The sequence below is a fragment of the Loxodonta africana genome, chromosome 12 (assembly GCF_030014295.1).
Source record: "Loxodonta africana isolate mLoxAfr1 chromosome 12, mLoxAfr1.hap2, whole genome shotgun sequence".
Taxonomy (NCBI): Eukaryota; Metazoa; Chordata; class Mammalia; order Proboscidea; family Elephantidae; genus Loxodonta; species Loxodonta africana.
In genome coordinates, this window is record NC_087353.1 from 66,721,925 (window position 1) to 66,741,601 (window position 19,677).

The window sequence follows — 19,677 nt, forward strand, 5'->3', positions numbered from 1 at the left end:
GATGAAGGATGTACTTGGAAAGACCTATATGTTATATAAGGCCTTGGTGACACAGTGAGTAAGAGCTACAGCTGCTATCCAACAGGTCAGCATTTCGAATCCACCAGCTGCTCCTTGGAAACCCTATGGGGTAATATGGAGTCTACAGGTGATGCAAACGGTTAACATGCTTGGGTGTTAACTGAAATGTTGGGGGTTTGAGTCCACCCAGAGGCACCTGAGAAGAAAGGCCTGGTGATCTACTTCCCAAAAATCAGCCACTGAAAACCCCACAGAGCACGGTTCTGCTCTGACACACAGGGGAGTGCCAGGAGTTGGAACCAACTTGACGGCAACTGGTACTGGTTTATGTTTAGTACCCACTTTTTTTTAGAAGGTCATCACTAGTCCTGTTTCTGGAGGTGTCTCTGGGTGGGTTTGAACTGCCAACCTTTATGGTTAATAGTTGAGCACTTAGCTGTTTGTGCCACCCAGGGATGCTTGCTGCTAGAGTGAGGAGGGAAGTATTTGTAGTGTTACTCCAATTTGGGGCTGTAAGGTTGTCCCAGCTATAATCACCAGTCATTGCTAAGGGTACAAGAAGCTTTGAGTTGTTATGTGAATAAGTTAAAGGGCCAGTCAACTTGCTGCTTTGGGCATAAGGAGGTGGTATCCTTTGGGGTGCTTTTCGAGTTTACTACTACTACTCCGAGAACTGCCTCTCTTCCCACGTGCACACTGCACCAATACACAGGGGCAAACACTGTGGCCAGAACTAATTGGCCAGGGTGGGCACAGGACCCAGGGGAAAACTATCCAGATACAGGCCCAATCAGATTCTCTTTTAGTCTGAATTATTTTTATTGCAAGTGTCAAAAACTTCATCTTAAACCGGCTTAAACAAAACAGAATTTATTGGTTTATATAACTAAACAGTTCAGTTGTGGCTTGATCCAGAGGTTCAGTCATTAAAACCTCACCCGCACTCCCCCTTTTTGTCCCTCCTTCCCCTCCCTTCCTCTCTCCTTTCCTTTTTCTCACTCCCTTCCCCCCTCAGTTCTGCTTCCCTCTGTAACTGGCTTTTTTCTCTGGAAAATTCCCCTCCTGGTGGTAGTTGTCAGCAGCTCTGAGCTTACATCCTCCCAGGCCAAATATAAGTTGCTTCTGAGTCCTACAGCTCCTCAGTGGCCTGGCTTGGGTGAAATGCCCTCACCATGGTGCATGTAGCGCCTTTGGTTGGCCAGACCCTGGTCTCATGCCCACCTCTAGGGTCAGAGCTAGAGTGGAATCCCCAGGAAGCACCAAGACTCAGGTTAGGGGGAGCATGTATCCCTAAAGGAGAATTGAGGCGTTGCTACAAGGAGGTGGATGCTAGACAGACACATAACCAGTATTCATTTCGGAGGCTCTGTCCTGGATGGAGCCTTAGAGATCAGGACAAGGAGAGATGGGGTCAGCCTGGATGTGTCTGGAGCTGGGCCTGAGGTGGTGTCCTGCCTGCACTATGAGCTTAAGAGGTAGAGAAGGTGGGCCTGCGGGGAGAGAGCCAAAGCAAGCGTCAGAGAATCAAGAGTGTGGAAAATCGCAGCTAATTTCCTGCTTCTGAATGGCTTCCTGGTTCATGGTCCAGCCCCGCAGAGACCCAGCAGCACTCTCAGCCCTTGGTTCTCTGTGATATCTTTGTGTCCTTCCAGAAACTTCCCCATTCTCCTGGAGCTGGTGCTACAGTGCTTTTCTTCCTGGCAGACAAAAAGGTCATTGAATAAGAAAAGAAGGGCCAAGGACACCACTAGGCCAGCTCGTGGGGCTTCTCTCCAGCAGAATCAAGGCACCCAGACGGAAGCACGGTGAGATGGAGCAAAGCCTGGTCTGGATCAAATTCTGTACATTGAGAGCAGCTACCAGTTCCTCAAAGCACAATTAGCAACAGCAGCGGGGAGAGGGTCATTCTTAATTCTATTAGAAAGTGACAGGCTAATGGCCATCCACGCTGAATGATTGCCCCCCCGCCCCAGCCCATTTGTTGACTCAGGAGCAGCTTGGCTGAATGATACCCCTTTCCTCAGTCTACAGCTTGGAGGCCACACGCAGCTGAACAGCTCACTGTGGCTGCAACTCTCCATTCAGAAGGGACCGCCCTAAAACCATTTGTGGGGGGACAGCCATTTCTTTGATATTTTCAGGGTTGAGGGTACTGCTTTTTCTGATGCCAAATTCTTGTATAACTGTTTTATTATTACTATTATTATTTTAGTTTCCTGTACTCAAGAACATTTTGTTTGGAAAGATCTTGGTTTAATCAAGCAAAGTAGAAAACACGTGCTGTTACTTTGGCTTGAACTGCCCTCTTCCTGCCTCCCCTTTGTTTTCCCCCCTGGCCAGCTCCTACTTGTTCTTCAAGGCCTGGATCAGCATCGCTGCCTCCAGGAAGCGTTCCTTGATAGCCTCCACTTTGTACTCCATGCTGCCTTCTCTTTGTCTCCTATCCTACTGTGCTTCCCTCTGCCATAGCATTTCTTCCCCTAGACCATAGTTATTGTCTGTTTATGTGTCTGCCTCCCCCACTAACGGTGAACTCCTTTGGAGCAGGCACTAATAATACCAACTTTTATGAAATATTTACATGCCAAGCAAAGTGGTTGATCTTAAATACAATCGTAGAAGGTAGGTGCTATAATTGTCCATATTCTGCAGAAAGAAATTGAAGCACATGGAGAAGGTTAGTAAATTACATATGGTCACAGGGTGGTATGGATTGAGTTGTGTCCCCCCAAAATATGTGTTATAAATCCTAACATCCATGCATGTGGCTATACTCCCATTTGCGAATGGGTTGTCTTTGTTATGTTAATGAGGCAGGATTAGTGTAGGGTGTGTGTTAAGACAATTTTATTTGAGATATAAAAGAGGTTAAACAAACAAATGAGTGAGCAGAGACAGGGGAAGAGAGATGCTAAGCCACAGGGACCTTCCTCCAGAGCCGACAGAGAGAGAAAACCTTCCTCTAGAGCCAGCACCCTGAATTCAGACTTCCAGCCTCCTAAACTGTGAGGAAATGAATTTCTGTTTGTTAATTAAAGCCACCCACTTGTGGTATTTCTGTTGTAGCAGCACTAGATAACTAAGACACGTGGCTAATAAGGGCATGAAGTCAAGGTTTGAACCCAGGCAGCCCTAGTTCCTAGCCTGTGCTTATAATCATGGCTTCAAACTGTCAGTCCACCTCTGCCTATGTCCCTGCAGCCAGCACAGGTCCTGGCACACAGTAGATACTCAATAAATATTGCCTGAACTGAAATAGATGAGATACCGATGTGCGCAGCTCAGCTAACTTAGAAGGAGGTGGTCAGGTGCGGTTTTGCTTCTTTTATCACTGTGACGAGTCAGTGGTTTGTCCTCCCACTCATGTAGAGGTGTGCCATGGGGGAAGCAAGGTCATATCACGGCCCTTCGCTCCTTCTCTCTGAGGCAAAGTAAACTTATTCTGTTATTAAAACTTGTCTGCTACTCCAGCAGCTTTCTCAGAGGCTTTGGTTCTGCGAATGCCCAGTGAAAAGTAACCACCTGTCCATCACATCACTTCCGTTTGAAGCTGAAAAACAACATGGTGTGTTAGTTCTTCCAAGAGGGTTTCCCTTTGTGTTTCTTTAGAATAAAAAAATTCAGGGAGGTATGGATCCCTCCCTGGGTGGTGCAAATAATTTGCACTCAATTGACTGAAAGATGGAAACCCTGGTGGCGTAGTGGTTAAGTGCTACGACTGCTAACCAAGAGGTCAGCAGTTGGAATCTACCAGGTGTTCCTTGGAAACTCTGTGGGGCAGTTCTACTCTGTCCTGTAGCGTTGCCATGAGTCAGAATCGACTCGACGGCAGTGGGTTTGGTTTTTTGGTTAGCTGAAAGACTGACAGTTCAAACCTGCCCAGTGGCACCACAGAAGAAAGGCCTGCTTCTGAAAACCTTATAGCCTAGAAAACCATATGGAGCAGTTCACCTCTGTAACACCCTGGGTCGCCATGAGTTGGAATCAACTCCACAGCAATGGGTTAGGGTGATGAGTATCACAATCATCCTGAGCCCCAGCCCTGGCTTCCCACAGGGAGCCCAGCTTGCGTCCCTGAGCAGAGGCCTGCCTGGTCTCCAGTCCCCAGAGATCTTTCACGCCTTGGCCCTGCAGCCCAAATGGAGGTCTGCTTCCCTGGTCTGCTCTGCTTTCCTGCATTCGCTCTTAGAGGTTTCTTCTTTGTTCCTAAAGGGCAGAGATATTTCTATTGTTTGGGAATGTGGCCATGCATTTAAAAATATTTCAATATAAATTTTATTATTTTAACATTGACTCAATTGTATTTGGAGAGAAGGGGAGAGGGGGTTTGATGTACGTTGTCTTCACAGTGCCAACCAGAAGTCCCATTTACTTGGAAGATGTCATTTACTTTTTCTCTTACCAAAACTGGTGTTGAATAGAGAAAAGAAACTTGGGTAACTCAGAAAACCATAAAGAAAATGAAAATCCATCAACATTCAGAAATAACCACTGTTACCATTTCAATTTGTATCCTTCTGGTCTCATTTCCAGGGGTATCGTTAAACACACACACACACACACACGTTTGGAATCATACTTATCAATATATCATACCAAAAAAAACCAAACCCAGTGCCGTCAAGTTGATTCCAACTCATAGCGACCCTATAGGACAGAGTAGAACTGCCCCATAGAATTTCCAAGGAGCGCCTGGCGGATTCAAACTGCTGACCCTTTGGTTAGCAGCCGTAGCACTTAACCACTATGCCACCAGGGTTTCCCAATATATCATTTTTAGGTGTAAATCATTTCAGGATAAACAGATGTCCAACTTTTGCTACCTGCTCTGGGAGTACTCGGCTGGTATTTATATCTGTAAGGAGAGAAGCAGAAAACTTTTCTCCTTTCCCAGTGAAGCAGAAAACTCGGCATGTAATTTCAGTGCTACCAGCGAGTACCCAGTTTTTAGCAAGTGAATGTCTATGTCGTGCACACAACTGAAGGGGTATAGTGTGTATGACGCACATACCCAGGCTGCAGCGTGTGACTGCAGGATGAGGTCAGATTTCCTTTTAAACTCCCCAAATATGATGGTTGGAGCCTCCAGCAGCTTGATTGCCGGAAATTAGCATGTAACAGAACGGCTCCAGCTATTTCCGAGTTCCCCGGGAACTATCCCACATGCTCTCAGGAACCCGCCCTAGTGATTTTCTCTTTGCCCGAAGCTGCTGCTTATGCTGAAGATGACCCTAGTTAGAACCCTAGGCTTCTGGGCACAGCCGCCCAGCGGTAGTAGTTATCGCTCTGGCTGGGGCGGGGCGGGGTGCGATGCTTTCTGGGCTTGCTGTCCAAACCCCAGTATGACAGCTGGGCCTAGTTCTTATATCCCTGCAGCACAACCAAGACCAGTAGCTGTCTGTCAGGGCTGTGGAAAGTAAACACGAATGGCACCCATGGTCCATACCCATAGCGTTAAAAAAAGTTTTCCTCTCTTAGAGGCTTACTACATTTATAAATCATCTAGACATGATTAAAAGAACGCCTGTGTATGTATAAGTTACCATTGTTCACTGAGCAGGCATCTACATTCTCACAGGCCCCTGCCCCAGTCCATTAGAGCGGTGGTGACAGCCCTAGGCCCCCAGCAGCCCCTGCTGCGTGTGTGTAACATGCATCCATTGTATACAGGCACAGACACACACGGTGCGATCCCTGCCTCGTGGACCCCATGGTCAGACCAACAGGAACTCCAGCAAACATCTGAGCACAGTGTCTGCATCTGCGCAGTCCCATCCATCCATCCATTCATTCATTCATTCATTTTATTTATCTCAGTGACTGTGTATTGAGTGCCTCCTTTGTCCTGGGGCAGGGGATATAGCAGTGAACAAAGTCAGCGAGGCCTCTGCCCTCATGGAGCTTAAATTCTGGTGGAGACAGACAAACAATAAACAGGTGAAGAAGCAGACACCTGCTGTGTCAGATGTGCTGGGCGCTGGGGAACAGCAGTGACAGTTGAGCAGGAGCCTGAGGGAGTGAGCATTGCGGACATCCATCGAGGGCAAGAACATTCCAGGCAGAAGGAATAGCCGAGCAGAAAAGGCAGGGCCCTGTGGCTCCACCCCCTTTACTATCCCTTGGCATCTGAAACATGGCTCTGCCCACCTCCCCAACATCCTTTCATACCCTTCTTGTCCCCTCCTGCCCTGGCAGCCTCGACCTCTTTTCCAGAAAGTTCTCTCTTGTCCCATGCTCCCCCTGCCACTGGGTAGCCTTTCCAGAAAGTTGTCTCTTGTCTCATGCTCCTGCTGCAACAGGGTAGGGTAACCATTGAACATGGCCTGTCCTTTGCCCCAGAGTTGTGTTCCTTCCTGCAGCTGGCCCATTCTGACTCCTTCTTTTTACCCCAGATCAAACATAACTGCCCAGCTAGCCAAACCCCACCCAGGCCCAGCACAGCTAAAAAAAATCTGCCTCAGCAAACGTCTGCTTAGAGCTCTTATCTCAGTTCGAAATGGCGTGTTCATTGGTGTGATTATTTGTATAAGGTCTGCTATCTTCCCCACCAAACTGTGAGCTCCAGGAGCGCAGGGACGTGCTTCAATGATGTACTCAGGCCTGAGCTTGGTACAGAAGAGGCACTGGTGGTTACCCAGAGCAGGGAGCAACCAGTTCTGCTTGGGGGCAGAGGGCATGGGGGAAAGAAAAGATTGACTTAAACAAGGTCTCGAAGGAACAGTAGATACCTGAACCCAGTGTCCACTTCTTAAATCACTTCTGAAAACTAGAAAAGGTAAAATCTGGTGGAAAGATTGGTCCTTGGGCAGTGCTGGAAAAGCCGCTTTCAGAGGCGTTGAGCTTGGTGTCCAGTGTCTGGAGATGACAGAGCTTGGACTGGAGCATGGTGACCATAGTGTTCGCTCCAGGACCCTTCAACTGAGCACAGAGACAGCCACACCTGTGACTGCAGAATCACTGGTCCAGGTAGACAGAGGCTGGACTCGGTCTCTTCCATTTCTAGCCCACTCTTTCTCTGTCCTCCTTCTTTAAAAGGTGCGTGGGCTGGTGCTGGGAGTTCTTAATAAATGATGCATTTCCTTCCTCACTTGTCAGCCTCATTTGTATAACCCAGCAAACTGAGAACTCGTTTTTCTTTGGTTAAGTTATTCATCTCATTCTCAGCATTTGGCTGCAATAATATCACTCCATCAGCATGGTCATACAGTAATTCAGGCATTTTGTTCTAGCAATGAGGGCACTTATAGTTAATAACACATGAAGCCATTTCATTAAAAGGAGAGTTTTGTTCAGATGCATTAGCGCAGGCTGCGAACCAAAACACAAATCATTTCATTCCTTGGCCATTAAGGAAGCAAAATGAATTAGGAATCTAAAGCCACTTTTAAAAGAATTTTTGTTATCCAAATGTCATCTGACTGGCTTTGAGTTTAGCAGTCCTCATAAAGGGTATTAGCATTATAAAGAAAGTTTATAGTACTTGTTTTTCTCTGAGATTGTGACCATGGGACTTGGGCTTTTGGAGGTAGCATAAAGTAAACCTACAGTCCAGTCCTGGCTGTACTAATCTCTACCACTTGCTGTCCAGTCAGCCCTGACACATGAAGACCCCATGTGTGTCAGAGTAGAACTGTGCTCCATAGGGTTTTCAGTGGCTGTTTTTTTTTGAAATAGACTGCCAGGCGTTTCTTCCAAGGCACCACTGGATAGACTTAAACTGCCAATTTTTTGGTTAGCAGCTGAGCAGTTAATCATTTGCACCACCCAAGGACTCCTTACTAACCACTGCCTGAATCACGTTGGACACATTCTTAAGTTGCTCCAAGTCTCCATTTCAAGGTTTATAAAATGGCAGGACTTCAGTCAAAACTGCACGTAAAATGTCTGGTATTCTGTCTGGCACACAATTGTTGTTAGGTGCCATGGAGTCGGTTTATATGTTCTGTTTCATTTTCGACGACTTCCAGTTTCTCTAGATTCATACTACATGCATTCCACATTCTGATTATTAATGGATGTTTACAGCTGTTTCTTCTCATTTTGAGTTGTGCCACATCAGCAAATGAAGATCCTGAAAGCTTGACTCCATCCACATCATTAAGGTCGACTCTACTTTGAGGAGGCAGCTCTTCCCCCGTCATCTTTTAAGTGTCTTCCAGCCTGAGGGGCTCATCTTCCAGCACTATATCAGACAGTGTTCCGCTGCTATTCATAAGGTTCTCACTGGCTCGTTTATTCAGAAGTAGACCGCCAGGTCCTTCTTCCTAGTCTGTCTTAGTCTGGAAGCTCCGCTGAAACCTGTCTGCCACGGGTGACCCTACTGGTATTTAAAATACTGGTGGCATAGCTCCCAGCATCACAGCAACGTGTAAACCACCACAGTACAACAAATTGACAGACGCAGGGGGTGATACACAGTGATGCTACTAAATGGTACATCATCTTATAAGTCCAGGAAAGTTATAGTTGATACTAGCTTTCACTGTTAAATATTACAACATGCATGAAAACATGTTTGGTTCCAAGGTGCGGGAGTTTGGATAATTAAAAAGTTTCATGGAGGCGGAAATGGAGAGAAATGCATTCTATCTATGCGGAGGAGAGCAGGGCAGCCCGATGTTTTGTTTCCAAACCTGCAGTGTGTAAAACCAAAAACCCACTGCCGTCGAGTCCATTCCAACTCATAGCAATGTATAAAGGAACATTTATTTCCGAGCTTGTCTGCGTTCACGTCAGCGGGCATCTCTGTAGGGTCTGATCTTTGCAGAGGTTTACAGCACCCATCAAGTATCTTCTCTGAGGCCCTCCTAAAATAGCACTCTTGTCCAGGAACCTTGGGGCTTGTGGGACAGAGATGTATAGATGCCTGGGCCAGCCTGCAGTCAGGGAGAGGTGTGCTGAGTACATTCTGAGTCAGAAACCTGGGTGATGCACCCCAAGTTTTGTTTAAGCACTTGAACCCACCCAAGAGGGCCATTTCCTGAGCTCTGCTGTTTCAGTTGATGGTGTTTTGGAAGCAGAGGGGATGCTTAACTGCCCAACCCACAGACGGTGCATTCTGTTTGTATTTCCCCGCCTGCCTAGCATTTGACAATTAATTAGGCATGGTAATTACCTGCTTTAATTTCGTGATTGCACATCCTATAATTACCCCTAATTCTGTAATAGGGAAGTTCATGTACACAAAGGCAGGCGACGGCAAAGGTAATGGGGTTGCGATATGAACAGCTGCCATTGCTTACTGCCTGCCAGCCGTGGGGCGAGGCGCAGCATCTTACCACCACCCGAGGTTGATGTTAGCCCCATTTTACAGATTAAAAAGCTGAGTCATGAGTTGGGGTATTATCTCCAGGGCCACAGCTAGAAAGGGAAAGAGCTGGGATATGAACCAGGCTCTCTCCCTGCATAGCCCAGGCCCTTTCACTCTGCCTCAAGAGGGCCTAAGAGCCTACATGCCTTTGGCTAAACAAGCCTGTGCCTGTGCTAGGCCCAGCCTTAAACCAGATCTGGGGCTTGACTTCATTCTCCCTAAAACAGGCCTACCCCCAAGGTCATGAAATATTCTCCTATGTTTTCTTCTAGAAGCTCTGTTATTTTTCCTTTCACATTTAGGTCTCTAATCCCAAAAGGAAGGAGTGCCAAAACCAGGCACATGAGTGGCCGTAGCTGCCTTATCCGTAATAGCCAAAATGGGAAGCAACCCAAATGTTTGTCCCAGCAGAACAGATAAATAAATTGTAGCACAGTCACAGAATGGAGTACTACACAGCAATGAAAAAGAACAAACAAGTGCTATATACAGCAATGTGGGGCATCTCACAAACAAAACATTGAGCGAAAGAGTCCAGGCATGAAGGAGCACACACTGTATGATTCCATTTATGTGAAGTTCCAAAACAGGTGAAATTATATGAGAATGGAGCTCAGCATGATGGTTCCCTTTAGGGGGAGGGCAAGTATTGGCTGGGAAGGGGCGGGGGAGTGGGGAGCCTTCTGGCTGATAGGAATTATAGTGGATTGAATTGTGTCCCCCCAAAGTATGTGTCAACTTGGTTAGGCCATGATTCCCAGTATTGTGTAGTTGTCCTCCATTTTGTGATTGTAGTTTTGTGTTAAAGAGGATTAGGGTGGGATGGTAACACCTTTACTAAGGTCACATCCCTGATACAATGTAAAGGAGGTTTCCCTGGAGTGTAGCCTGTACCACCTTTTACCTTACAAGAGATGAAAGGGAAGCAAGCAGAGAGTCGAGGGATCTCATACCACCAGGAAAGAAACACCAGGAGCAGAGCCCATCCTTTGGACTCGGGGTTCCTGTTTGGAGAAGCTCCTAGTCCAGGGGAAGATTGACAAGAAGTACCTTCCTCCAGAGCCCACAGAGAGAAAGCCTTCCCCTGGAGCCGATACCCTGAATTTGGACTTTTTTAGCCTACTGGACTGTGAGAAAATGAATTTCTCTTGTGGTATTTCTGTTATAGCAGCACTAGATGACTGAGACAGAAATGTTCCAGCAGCTGTTCTTTTTTCGTTGATGAAAATGTAAAACATACACCAATTCAACGGTTTCTACATGTGCAATTCAGTGACACTGATTATATGCTTCACGTTGTGCAGCCATTCTCACCCTCCTTTTCTGAGTTGTCCCTTCAACCATTAACATAAAATCACTGCCACTTAAGATGCCTGTCTAATCTTTTGAGTTGCTCTTGTCCGTTTGACCCCATATAGATAAATCTTAGAAGAGCATAATGCTCAAGGCAGACATTTTTTACTTGTTAAGCTAAACTATCTTTTGGTTTTAAGAAGACTTGAGGGGATACTTTTGGTTTAAGGTCTAAAGATGATCTCAGGGCAGTAGTTTCAGGGGTTCATCCAGCCTTCACCAGCAGCTGTTTTGTTTTAGTTTTTTAACTGTGCTTTAGGTGAAAGTTTACAGCTCAAGTTAATTTCTCATACAAAAGCCTGTACGCACATTGTTATGTGACCCTAGTTGCTCTCTCCATAATGTGACAGCACATTCCTCCTTTCTGCCCTGGATTTCCTCTGTCCCTTCAGCCAGCTCCTGTCCCTTTCTGCCTTCTCGTCTCGCCTCCAGACAGGAGTTGGCCATTTAGTCTGGTGTATCTACTTGAACTAAAAAGCATACTCTTCACGAGTATTATTTTTTATCTTACAGTCCAGTCTAATCTTTGGCTGAAGAGTTGGCATGGGAATGGTTTTAGTCCTGAGGTAACAGAGATTCTGGGGCCATGTCCTCTGGGGTGCCTCTAGTCTCAGTGAGACCATTAAATCTGGTCTTTTTACGTGAATTTGAGTTCTGTACCCCACTTTTCTCCTGCTCCGTCAGGGACTCTCTGTTTTTGTTCCCTGTCAGGGAGGTCATTGGTGGTAGCTGGGCACCATCTAGTTCTTCTGGCCTCAGGCTGATGGAGTGTCTGATTTTTATGGCCCATTCTGTCTCTTGGGCAATATTTTCCTTATCTTTGGTGTTCCTCAGTCTCCTTTGCTCCAGCTGGGTTGGGACCAATTCATGCATCTGAGATGGCCACCAGCAGATGCTCTTAATCTTTAGAATGAAGGCATTCCTCTGAGGACTTCTCTATACAGGAATTTGTTCTGGATTCTATTCATTAATGAACTGAGTATATATGCCTTTCCGCCGCGTAACCTTCCCTTACCCCCAGAGTGTTAAAAGCATCCCAAAGCCCAAACCTGTTGTCATTGAGTTGATTCCAACTCATAGTTACCCTAGGACAGAATAAAACTGCTCCATAGGGTTTTCAAGGCTGTAAATCTTTCCAGAAAGCAGACGGCCACATCTTTCTCCCATGGAGTAGCTGGTGGGTTTGAACCCCTGACCTTTCAGTTAGCAGTCGAACACTTAACTACCGTGCCACCAGGGGTTCTTGTTAAAGGCATTTCTGGAGTAATTTTTCCCAGTGAAAGAAAGTCTCAAGATCTGAACTTCCTCTTTTAAAACATAGAGAAGAGAGGATTTGCTTGGATTCCTGGTTACAGATTTTTTTTTTTTTTTGCTGTGTCAAGGAGATTGGACTTGAAGTGGCTTTTTAATGCTTGTTTTAAAAGGGAACTTGGTTCTATCCAAAGAAGTCAATGCTTTTCATCCCTCTGAGGAATTATGATGTTTATGGCACGAACAGAAGGAATTGAGGTCTGTCAAACTTAATTTGAAGGGTGAGGCCTTTAAAGTAAAAACAAACAAACAAAAAACTAACAGTTTTGGGCATAAATGCTTTCTTCAGTAAAATAATTCCACAATTTGGTTAAGTGTAATTCAAGGACAACTTAGTTTGCGGAAAACGTTTCCCAGTTTTGGGTGCACACAGCATGGTTGTTGAGGATGGACTGATAGATGGTCCTGAAGATTTTAATGGCATTTGATTTCCAAAGGGAGAGGTGTAAATGAGAAGGCGCGGTTGGAGCGTCTGGTACCACGGAGATAATTCTGAGGACCTGTGATCTGCCTAGGAAGGGGACACTTGGGCCTCCAAGGGAATTGAGCTGGAGTCCCTCACCCTGCAGCTGCTGCCCTCAGCTGCCAGTAGTGCTGGCCTGGCATTCCTGGAGTCCTCGGGCACCTTGGTTACTGCAGTGATAGAAAGAGCAGAGCCTTAGAAGTCAGGCAGATCTCATTTCAAATCCTTTATTTCAGCACCCGGAAAGGAGCCCTGATGATGCAGTGGTTAAGCTCTCAGCTGCTAACTGAAAGGTCAGCAGTTCAAACCCACCATCAGCTTTGTGGAAGAAAGATAGAGCAATCTACTTTCCTAAAGATTATAGCCTTGGAAACCATATGGGGCAGCTATACTCTGTCCTTTAGGGCCACAGTATGTCAGAATTGACTCAGCGGCAGTGTGTTTGGTTTTTTGGCTTATGGGAAAACAAGTCTGGGTCTGGAGTTCCTACCAGAGGTCCGGGCTGAAGATACAAATTTGGAGCCATCGACATAAAAACACAACTTTGGTCACCTGGGAGTAGATGTGTGTGTAGTGAAGAAGGGGACCATGGGTGAAACCCTGTCCTAAGGTTATGGGCAGAAGAGGAAGTGCCCAGGTAGAAGGCCAAGAAGGAGCAATCAGATAAGTAGAAGGAAAAGCCAGGAGGGGCTGTCAACCCACTTCTTATTTATATTACTCCTGGGTTCTGCTGGATGCCAAAGGCACATGGAGAGGACAAGATTGTCCTTGCTCTCAGGGAGCTTCCATCTAGCAAGACTGAAATCCACTGAGTTTGAGCACACGTGTGTCTAAACTTTTCCTGTGGCTGAAAATGACTTCTGTCAGGAATAATAAAACGCATTATTTGTCCATCAGTACTTAGAACCATGATGCCTTCTATTGAGGAGGGAGCCATGCTTTCACGGAGTGAAATAATTGACTCTTAAATGTGTTTTATGAAAAAATGTAGAGTCAGAATTTATAACTTCCATTAAAGATGGCTATTTTTATAGGTATGTTATAGAGGTTTTTAAAACGTGTTGACATTCACAGATTGCAAATTACAGCAGCCATTTATCATTGGAGACTTCACTCATGGAGCTGTTCTTAACTCCTATAATTCTTTTAAGCACAGGGATCTGTCCCCCACTTCTTTGTTTTCCCTTGCGACATCATTGCTATGTGGCCCTGGGAGATACAGGGCCTGTAAAAACCTACTGAGACAGCCCTCACATCTTGCACCCCAAGAGCATTCTCCTGAGAGTCACAGCTTGATTAAAACAAAGATGTTTTATGCCCCATGAGTGCTTGTCCCATCTGGATGTGACCATCCTCAGTTGATCTGATAATTTAGAGGCCAAGATCTCACCCTTGGCCCTCTTACTTCTTCCCCTAATGGAATTCCACTTCCACATATGATCTGCCTGATCCCAGGCATAACTGCATTGTTATACGTATGAATATTCCCCATACCGGGATCTGGTACTGTTACCAGGGCCCCAGAGGATCAGGGCAGCCCACCGAGGGGCCATTGATACTTGGAAAGCACTGACCCTCTCTGTGCTGGCTCTCAGAAATGTCAGTGGAAAAATAACCGTAACAAGGACCTCCTGAATATCTAGATCGGGGGTTGGCAATTTTTTTTTTTTTTTAGTAGAGGACCAGACAGTAAATATTTAAGGCTTTGTGAGCCGTATGGTCTCTGTCACAACTACTTAACTCTGCTGTTGCAGTATGAAAGGAGCATAGTGTGAAAGCAGGCAGTAGGTGAACAGAAGAATGTGACCATAGTTTGCCTACCCCATCTACTAATCTAGATGATTAGTATTGTTTGTAATGATCAGTTAAGCAATTAATCTTGCCACTCTGCAGAGGGTGTTTGGACTTGTGTAAGAATACACTACAGGCAGCTACGTTCCATTCAGGATGTATTGGTTCAAAATTGCATTCAGCTGCTGGCACCAAAACCCACCAAACATTAGCTTGAACAACTTAGAGGTGAATTTTTCTCTTTTGTTAAAAAAGTCTGGAGTAGATAGTCCAGTATCTGGTATGGGGCCTCCAAAATGTCATCGGAGACCCAGAGTCCTTCTGTATTTCTATTTCCATTCTTAGCAGTCACCTTACAATCACAGGATGGCTGCTGGAGCTCCAGTCATCACATCTGTGTTTGAGAAGGAAAGAAAAAGGAAGGGAGAAGGGCAAAAAGGTACCTGCTGGCTGCGTCAGGTCTCTCTAAAGAGCTTTCTTAGAAGCCTCAAACAGCAATTTTTGCTTATATTTCATTGGCTTCTCTTCTGTGCAAGGGAGACAGAAAAATGTAGGATTTTGTTTTTGTTTTGGTAATGTTTGGCAATGTTTTGAGAACATTGCCATCCCCAGTGATACTGGGCGGGCGGGGGCATGGATCCTGGGTAGGTAACTAGCTCTTGCCATAACTGAGGAGGACTCCAAGTATGCCCTAAGTGTGCTGCAAAGAAGTCCCCAGAGCTCTGCTGGGCTTATTTGCCAGGGATTCCTCATGTCCCACTCAGACTGTAGAGACCAGGAAAGCATGAAGCCCCCATTCACCATACATAACTAACCAGATGCATTTGTTCTAGAAGATACCATGTACCTTTTTATGAGGTCTAAGATTACATAAGCTTTCTCAGTGGCCCTCCCACATTATTCATTTAGCTTGAATTTACTAAAAGCAATAAGTCTGTTGTACAGGCCACAGCTGTGCCATAACCCCTCCCCCCCCCCCATCTTGTACTTGTTGTAGGATCTAATGTTGATCTCTTTGGATTTCATCATGTTGGTTTAGATTCGTCTCTCCGGCCAGTGGAGTTCATGTGTTATGTGTCATTCAGTATATTCACTGTCTTTCTCAGCTTGGGGGCTTCTATAAACTTGATGGACCTTCTGTTTCTCCATCTAATTCCACTGGAAACTTTCTTCGGTAAAAGTCTTCCTTATATCATTTACAAGGATGTTGTGAGACTCTGGCGTTATTACCAAAGTTCAAATATATAATGTCTGTGTTCGGGATGCCAGCCGGTTTTCGTGGGTGAGCCTCTCTCACCAGCAATATGTTACTGGTTTTATATGTATGTGACAAAAATATAAAAAAGGCAGCTCTGAGGTTGGTTAGGCTTTGATCTCTGCTGATTACCAGGAAAAGGAACATACAGCACATTGTTGCTATACCTTGACTGTTGGGGTCACTCTTTCATGTATGCATTTGTCCAGCCAGTAACCACAGTCCTTTCTCCATGCCAGGCACTGGGCATCCAGCGGTACCAAGCTCCCTGCTCTCATGGAATTGATTTTCATGGGTGGGGCATTGCCAACATCCTGTCCCTTGGTAATGAGTGTTTTTTTTTTTTTTTTCCGTTAAATTTTTTTTAAACATTTTTATTGTGCTTTAAGTGAAAGTTTACAAATCAAGTCAGACTCTCATAAAAAGTTTATATATACCTTGCTATATTCTCCTAAATGCTCTCCCCCTAATGAGACAGCCCGCTCCTTCCCTCCACTCTGTCTTTTCGTGTTCATTCCGCCAGCTACTAACCCCCTCTGCCCTCTCACGTCCCCTCCAATAGGAGATGCCAACATAATCTCAAGTGTCTACTTGATCCAAGAAGCTCATTCTTCACCAGCATTTCTAGCTTTTCAAGGAAGCGCCAAATCGATTTCCAAAGTAGTTGTACCATTTTACATTCCCACCAGCAGTGTATAAGTGTTCCAGTCTCTCCACAGCCTCTCCAACATTTATTATTTTGTGTTTTTTGGATTAATGCCAGCCTTGTTGGAGGGAGATGGAATCTCATTGTAGTTTCAATTTGCATTTCTCAAATAGCTAATGACCGTGAGCGTTTCCTCATGTATCTGTTAGCTACCTGAATGTCTTCTTTAGTGAAGTGCCTGTTCATATATTTATATTTTGCCCAGTTTTTAGTTGGGTTATTTGTCTTTTTGTAGTTGAGTTTTTCCAGTATCATGTAGATTTTAGAGATCAGGCGCTGATCAGAAATGTCATAGCTAAAAACTTTTTCCCATTTTGTAGGTAGTCTTTTTACTCTTTTGGTGAAGTCTTTGGGTGAGCATTAAAAAAAAAAAAGGTGTTTGATTTTTAGGAGCTCACAGTATCTAGTTTTTCTTCTTCCATTAAATTTTTTAAAGATAATGTTTTATTGTGTTTTCAGTGAAGGTAATTTCTACACAAGTTGTTCAGTGATATTGGTTTTATTCACAATGCAGGAACATTCTCATTTCTGTTTTGGTTGCCCCATTTCTATTAATCTAGTCTCCCTCTCCACTTAAACATTCTCATCTTTAAGTAATTATTGACTGTTTGGCCTCATATAGGTGATTTTTTAAAGAAGCACCATACTTACAGGTGCGCAATGAGAGTTTTAAGAGAAATTCATGTTCTCTCTCTTTGCTTTCTTGGCAGGTTTACATCCGGATAAAGGATGACGAATGGAATGTCTATCGGCGCTATACGGAGTTCAGAAGTTTGCACCACAAGCTACAGAACAAATACCCTCAAGTGAGGGCCTACAACTTCCCACCCAAAAAGGCCATTGGAAACAAGGTACCACACACAGAAGGAAGCCAGGCACCCCACTTGTTTGTGCCAACAATTGGGGCATGTTGTATCTTCTTTTTTAGTTTATTATCCTAAAGGAAATGTGAAAAGTTGGCTAGTCTAAGAAACAATAGAAAAAAGAAAATTGTCACTCATAATTCCACTGCCTCAAGACAATTGTATTATGCTTTGTCATTTCTCTAGCACAGGAGTTGGCAAACATTTTCCATAAAGGACCAGAGAGTATATGTTTTAGGCTGTGGAGGCCATACTGTTTGTGCAGAAACTGCTCCTCCCTGTCATGGTGAAATGAATGAATGGGCCTGTGTTCCAGTAAGACTTTACTTACAAGAAGAGGTGGTAGCTGGATTTGGCCTATTGGCTGTAATTTGGAAAACCCTCTTCTGGACCTAATGTTTTGGGGGTTTTTTTCCCTCCTAATTTTCATCCATAGTTGTCATGATATTTGTTTGGTCTTATGAATGTGGCGTTATTTCCCAAGATAGAGCTTTCTCAGAAGAATTTCTTTATCTGATTAGAGGGTTACTCCCCTTGTGAAAGTTAATAATTTGTAATGACATAGTTTCTGTGTTGTCTTAGTTATCTAGTGCTGCTATAACAGAAATACCACAAGTGAATGGCCTTAATTAACAAATAGATATTTATTTTCTCACAGTTTAGGAGGCTAGAAGTCCAAATTTAGGGTGCCAGTTCCAGGGGAAGGCTTTCTCTGTCACCTCTGGAAGAAGGTCTTTGTTTCTCCTGAGCTTCTACTCCTGGGCGATCTTCATGTGACTTGGTATCTCTCTTCCCCCATCTCTGCTTCTCTCTTGCTTGTTTAATCTCTTTTAGATTTTGAGAGATTGACTCAAGACATACCCTACACTAATCCTGCCTCATGAATATAGGAAAGACAGCCCATTTCCAATTGGGATTATAACCACCGGCGTAGGGGTTAGGGTTTTCAACACATTTTGGGGGGACACAATTCAATCCATAACATTCCACTCTTTGGCCCCGCAAGTTCATGTCCTTGCCACATCACATCATCCCAAAAATCTGAACTCCAAGTCCAAAATCTCATCTTCTGAATTATCTTAGTCAAACATGGGTGAGACTTGCCAGGTATTCCTTCCTGGGGCAAAATTCCTCTTCATCTGTGAATCTGTGAAATCTAGAATGAGTTATCTGCTTCCAAAGTACAATGGTGGAACAGGCACAAGGTAGACATTTCCATTACTAATGGGAGAAATTGGAGGGAAAGAAGGGATAATAGGCACTAAGTAAGTCTAAAACCCAGCAGAACAAATTACATTAGGTCTCAAGGCTTGAATTTAATCCTCTCTTCTCTGAGACCATGTAGGCAGTGGCCCTTCCCTCTAGACTGTGAGTATTAGTCATGCTCCCCGGATTCTGGGTGGAGGCCCCTCACCCCTGAGCTTTCGGCTTCACCTTCCAGGCCCACTGGGAAGGCAACTCTGCTCCCTTGGCTTTGGGGAGGCCCATCTTCCTAGTCCATCTGAGTGGTGTCCCCGCCCCCTTGTCCTGGCAAGCCCTGTTCTTCTGCCCCTTGGGCATGGCAGTCCTGACCCCTCACCTTTGGGCAGCAGCCCAGTCCCCCTGGCACTTGTAAATTGCAGCCTCACACATCAAAACCAAGCTGGTGAAGATCTGACTTTTTGAAGCCTAGGAGGTTGTGCCTCCTCATTTTGAAACCAAGGCAGCCCTGCTTCCCGTGTACTCTTTCCAACAGTTCTGCTAATCTCCAAGCTGCTCCAGGGATAGTCCTTTCCTTTTCTCAAAGGACTACGGATGTAGCTCCGTTGGCCTATTTTCTGCCTGCAGAATTCCAAGAAGTAGACTCCTTTCTTTCCTTTTGTTCTTTCTCTGTCCACTCTAGTCTAAGTTAATGGGTTTTCTGCTGTGGTAGTTGGTTAGATCATTCAGTCATAGGCCTAATCTCTTTAACAGAAGATTGTGTAGCCACTTCCTTGGTGAACATCCTAGGACACATATCCTTAGCGTGTACAACAGAATTTTCCAAATCTTTAAGTTCTGTTTTTATTTTGCACAGTTCATTTTTAAGTCCATCTCCTCCCTCTTGCATTTTACTGTAAATGGCAAGGAGAAACCATGCAGCTCTGTTAAGATCTTGTTTAGAAATCTCATCAGTTGGATAGCCAAGTTCATCACTTACAAGTTCCACCTTATCAGACATTTGAACATAATTCAGACAAGTTCTTTGCCACTGCATAAAAAGCATCCGCTTTCCTCTGTTGTCCAGTCACATGTGCATCATTTTCTTTTAATGTCTCACCAGAAGCACATTTAGCATCTGCATGTCTGTCAACTTTCTGTTGCTGGCATCACATGTATTCTCTAAGACGATAGAGACTTTCTTCATGGCTCTCCTCACTTCCTTCTAAGCCCTCACCAGAATTGCCTTTGATGTCCATAATTCTAACAATAGTCTCTTCAAGGCAATCTAGGCTTCTACTATTAGATACCTTAAACCTCCTCTAGCCTTTACCCATTATCCAATTCCAAAACCACTTGCACACTGTAGGTGTTCGTTAGAGCAGCACCCCACTCTTCCTGTACCAAATCCTGTCTTAGTTCTCT

General features: G+C 44.9%; 1 protein-coding gene across 15 annotated transcripts in view; it reads left to right on the plus strand.

Moving 5' to 3' along the window:
- Positions 1 to 19,677, plus strand: part of SNX29 (sorting nexin 29) — a 662,332-nt gene that overhangs the window by 553,474 nt on the left and 89,181 nt on the right. For 12 of the 15 annotated variants that reach the window (XR_002787578.2, XR_010323633.1, XM_064295605.1 and 9 more), the window contains one exon: positions 16,921 to 17,061. Coding sequence is in view for 11 of the 15 variants with exons in the window: in XM_064295605.1 (XP_064151675.1) it covers positions 16,921 to 17,061 (141 nt within the window). In the remaining 4 variants the exon portion in view is untranslated. Of the gene's footprint in view, positions 1 to 1,673; positions 1,827 to 16,920; positions 17,062 to 19,677 lie in introns of those variants that run through there. The other 3 variants (XR_010323635.1, XR_010323634.1, XM_064295609.1) reach the window with 3 other exon arrangements.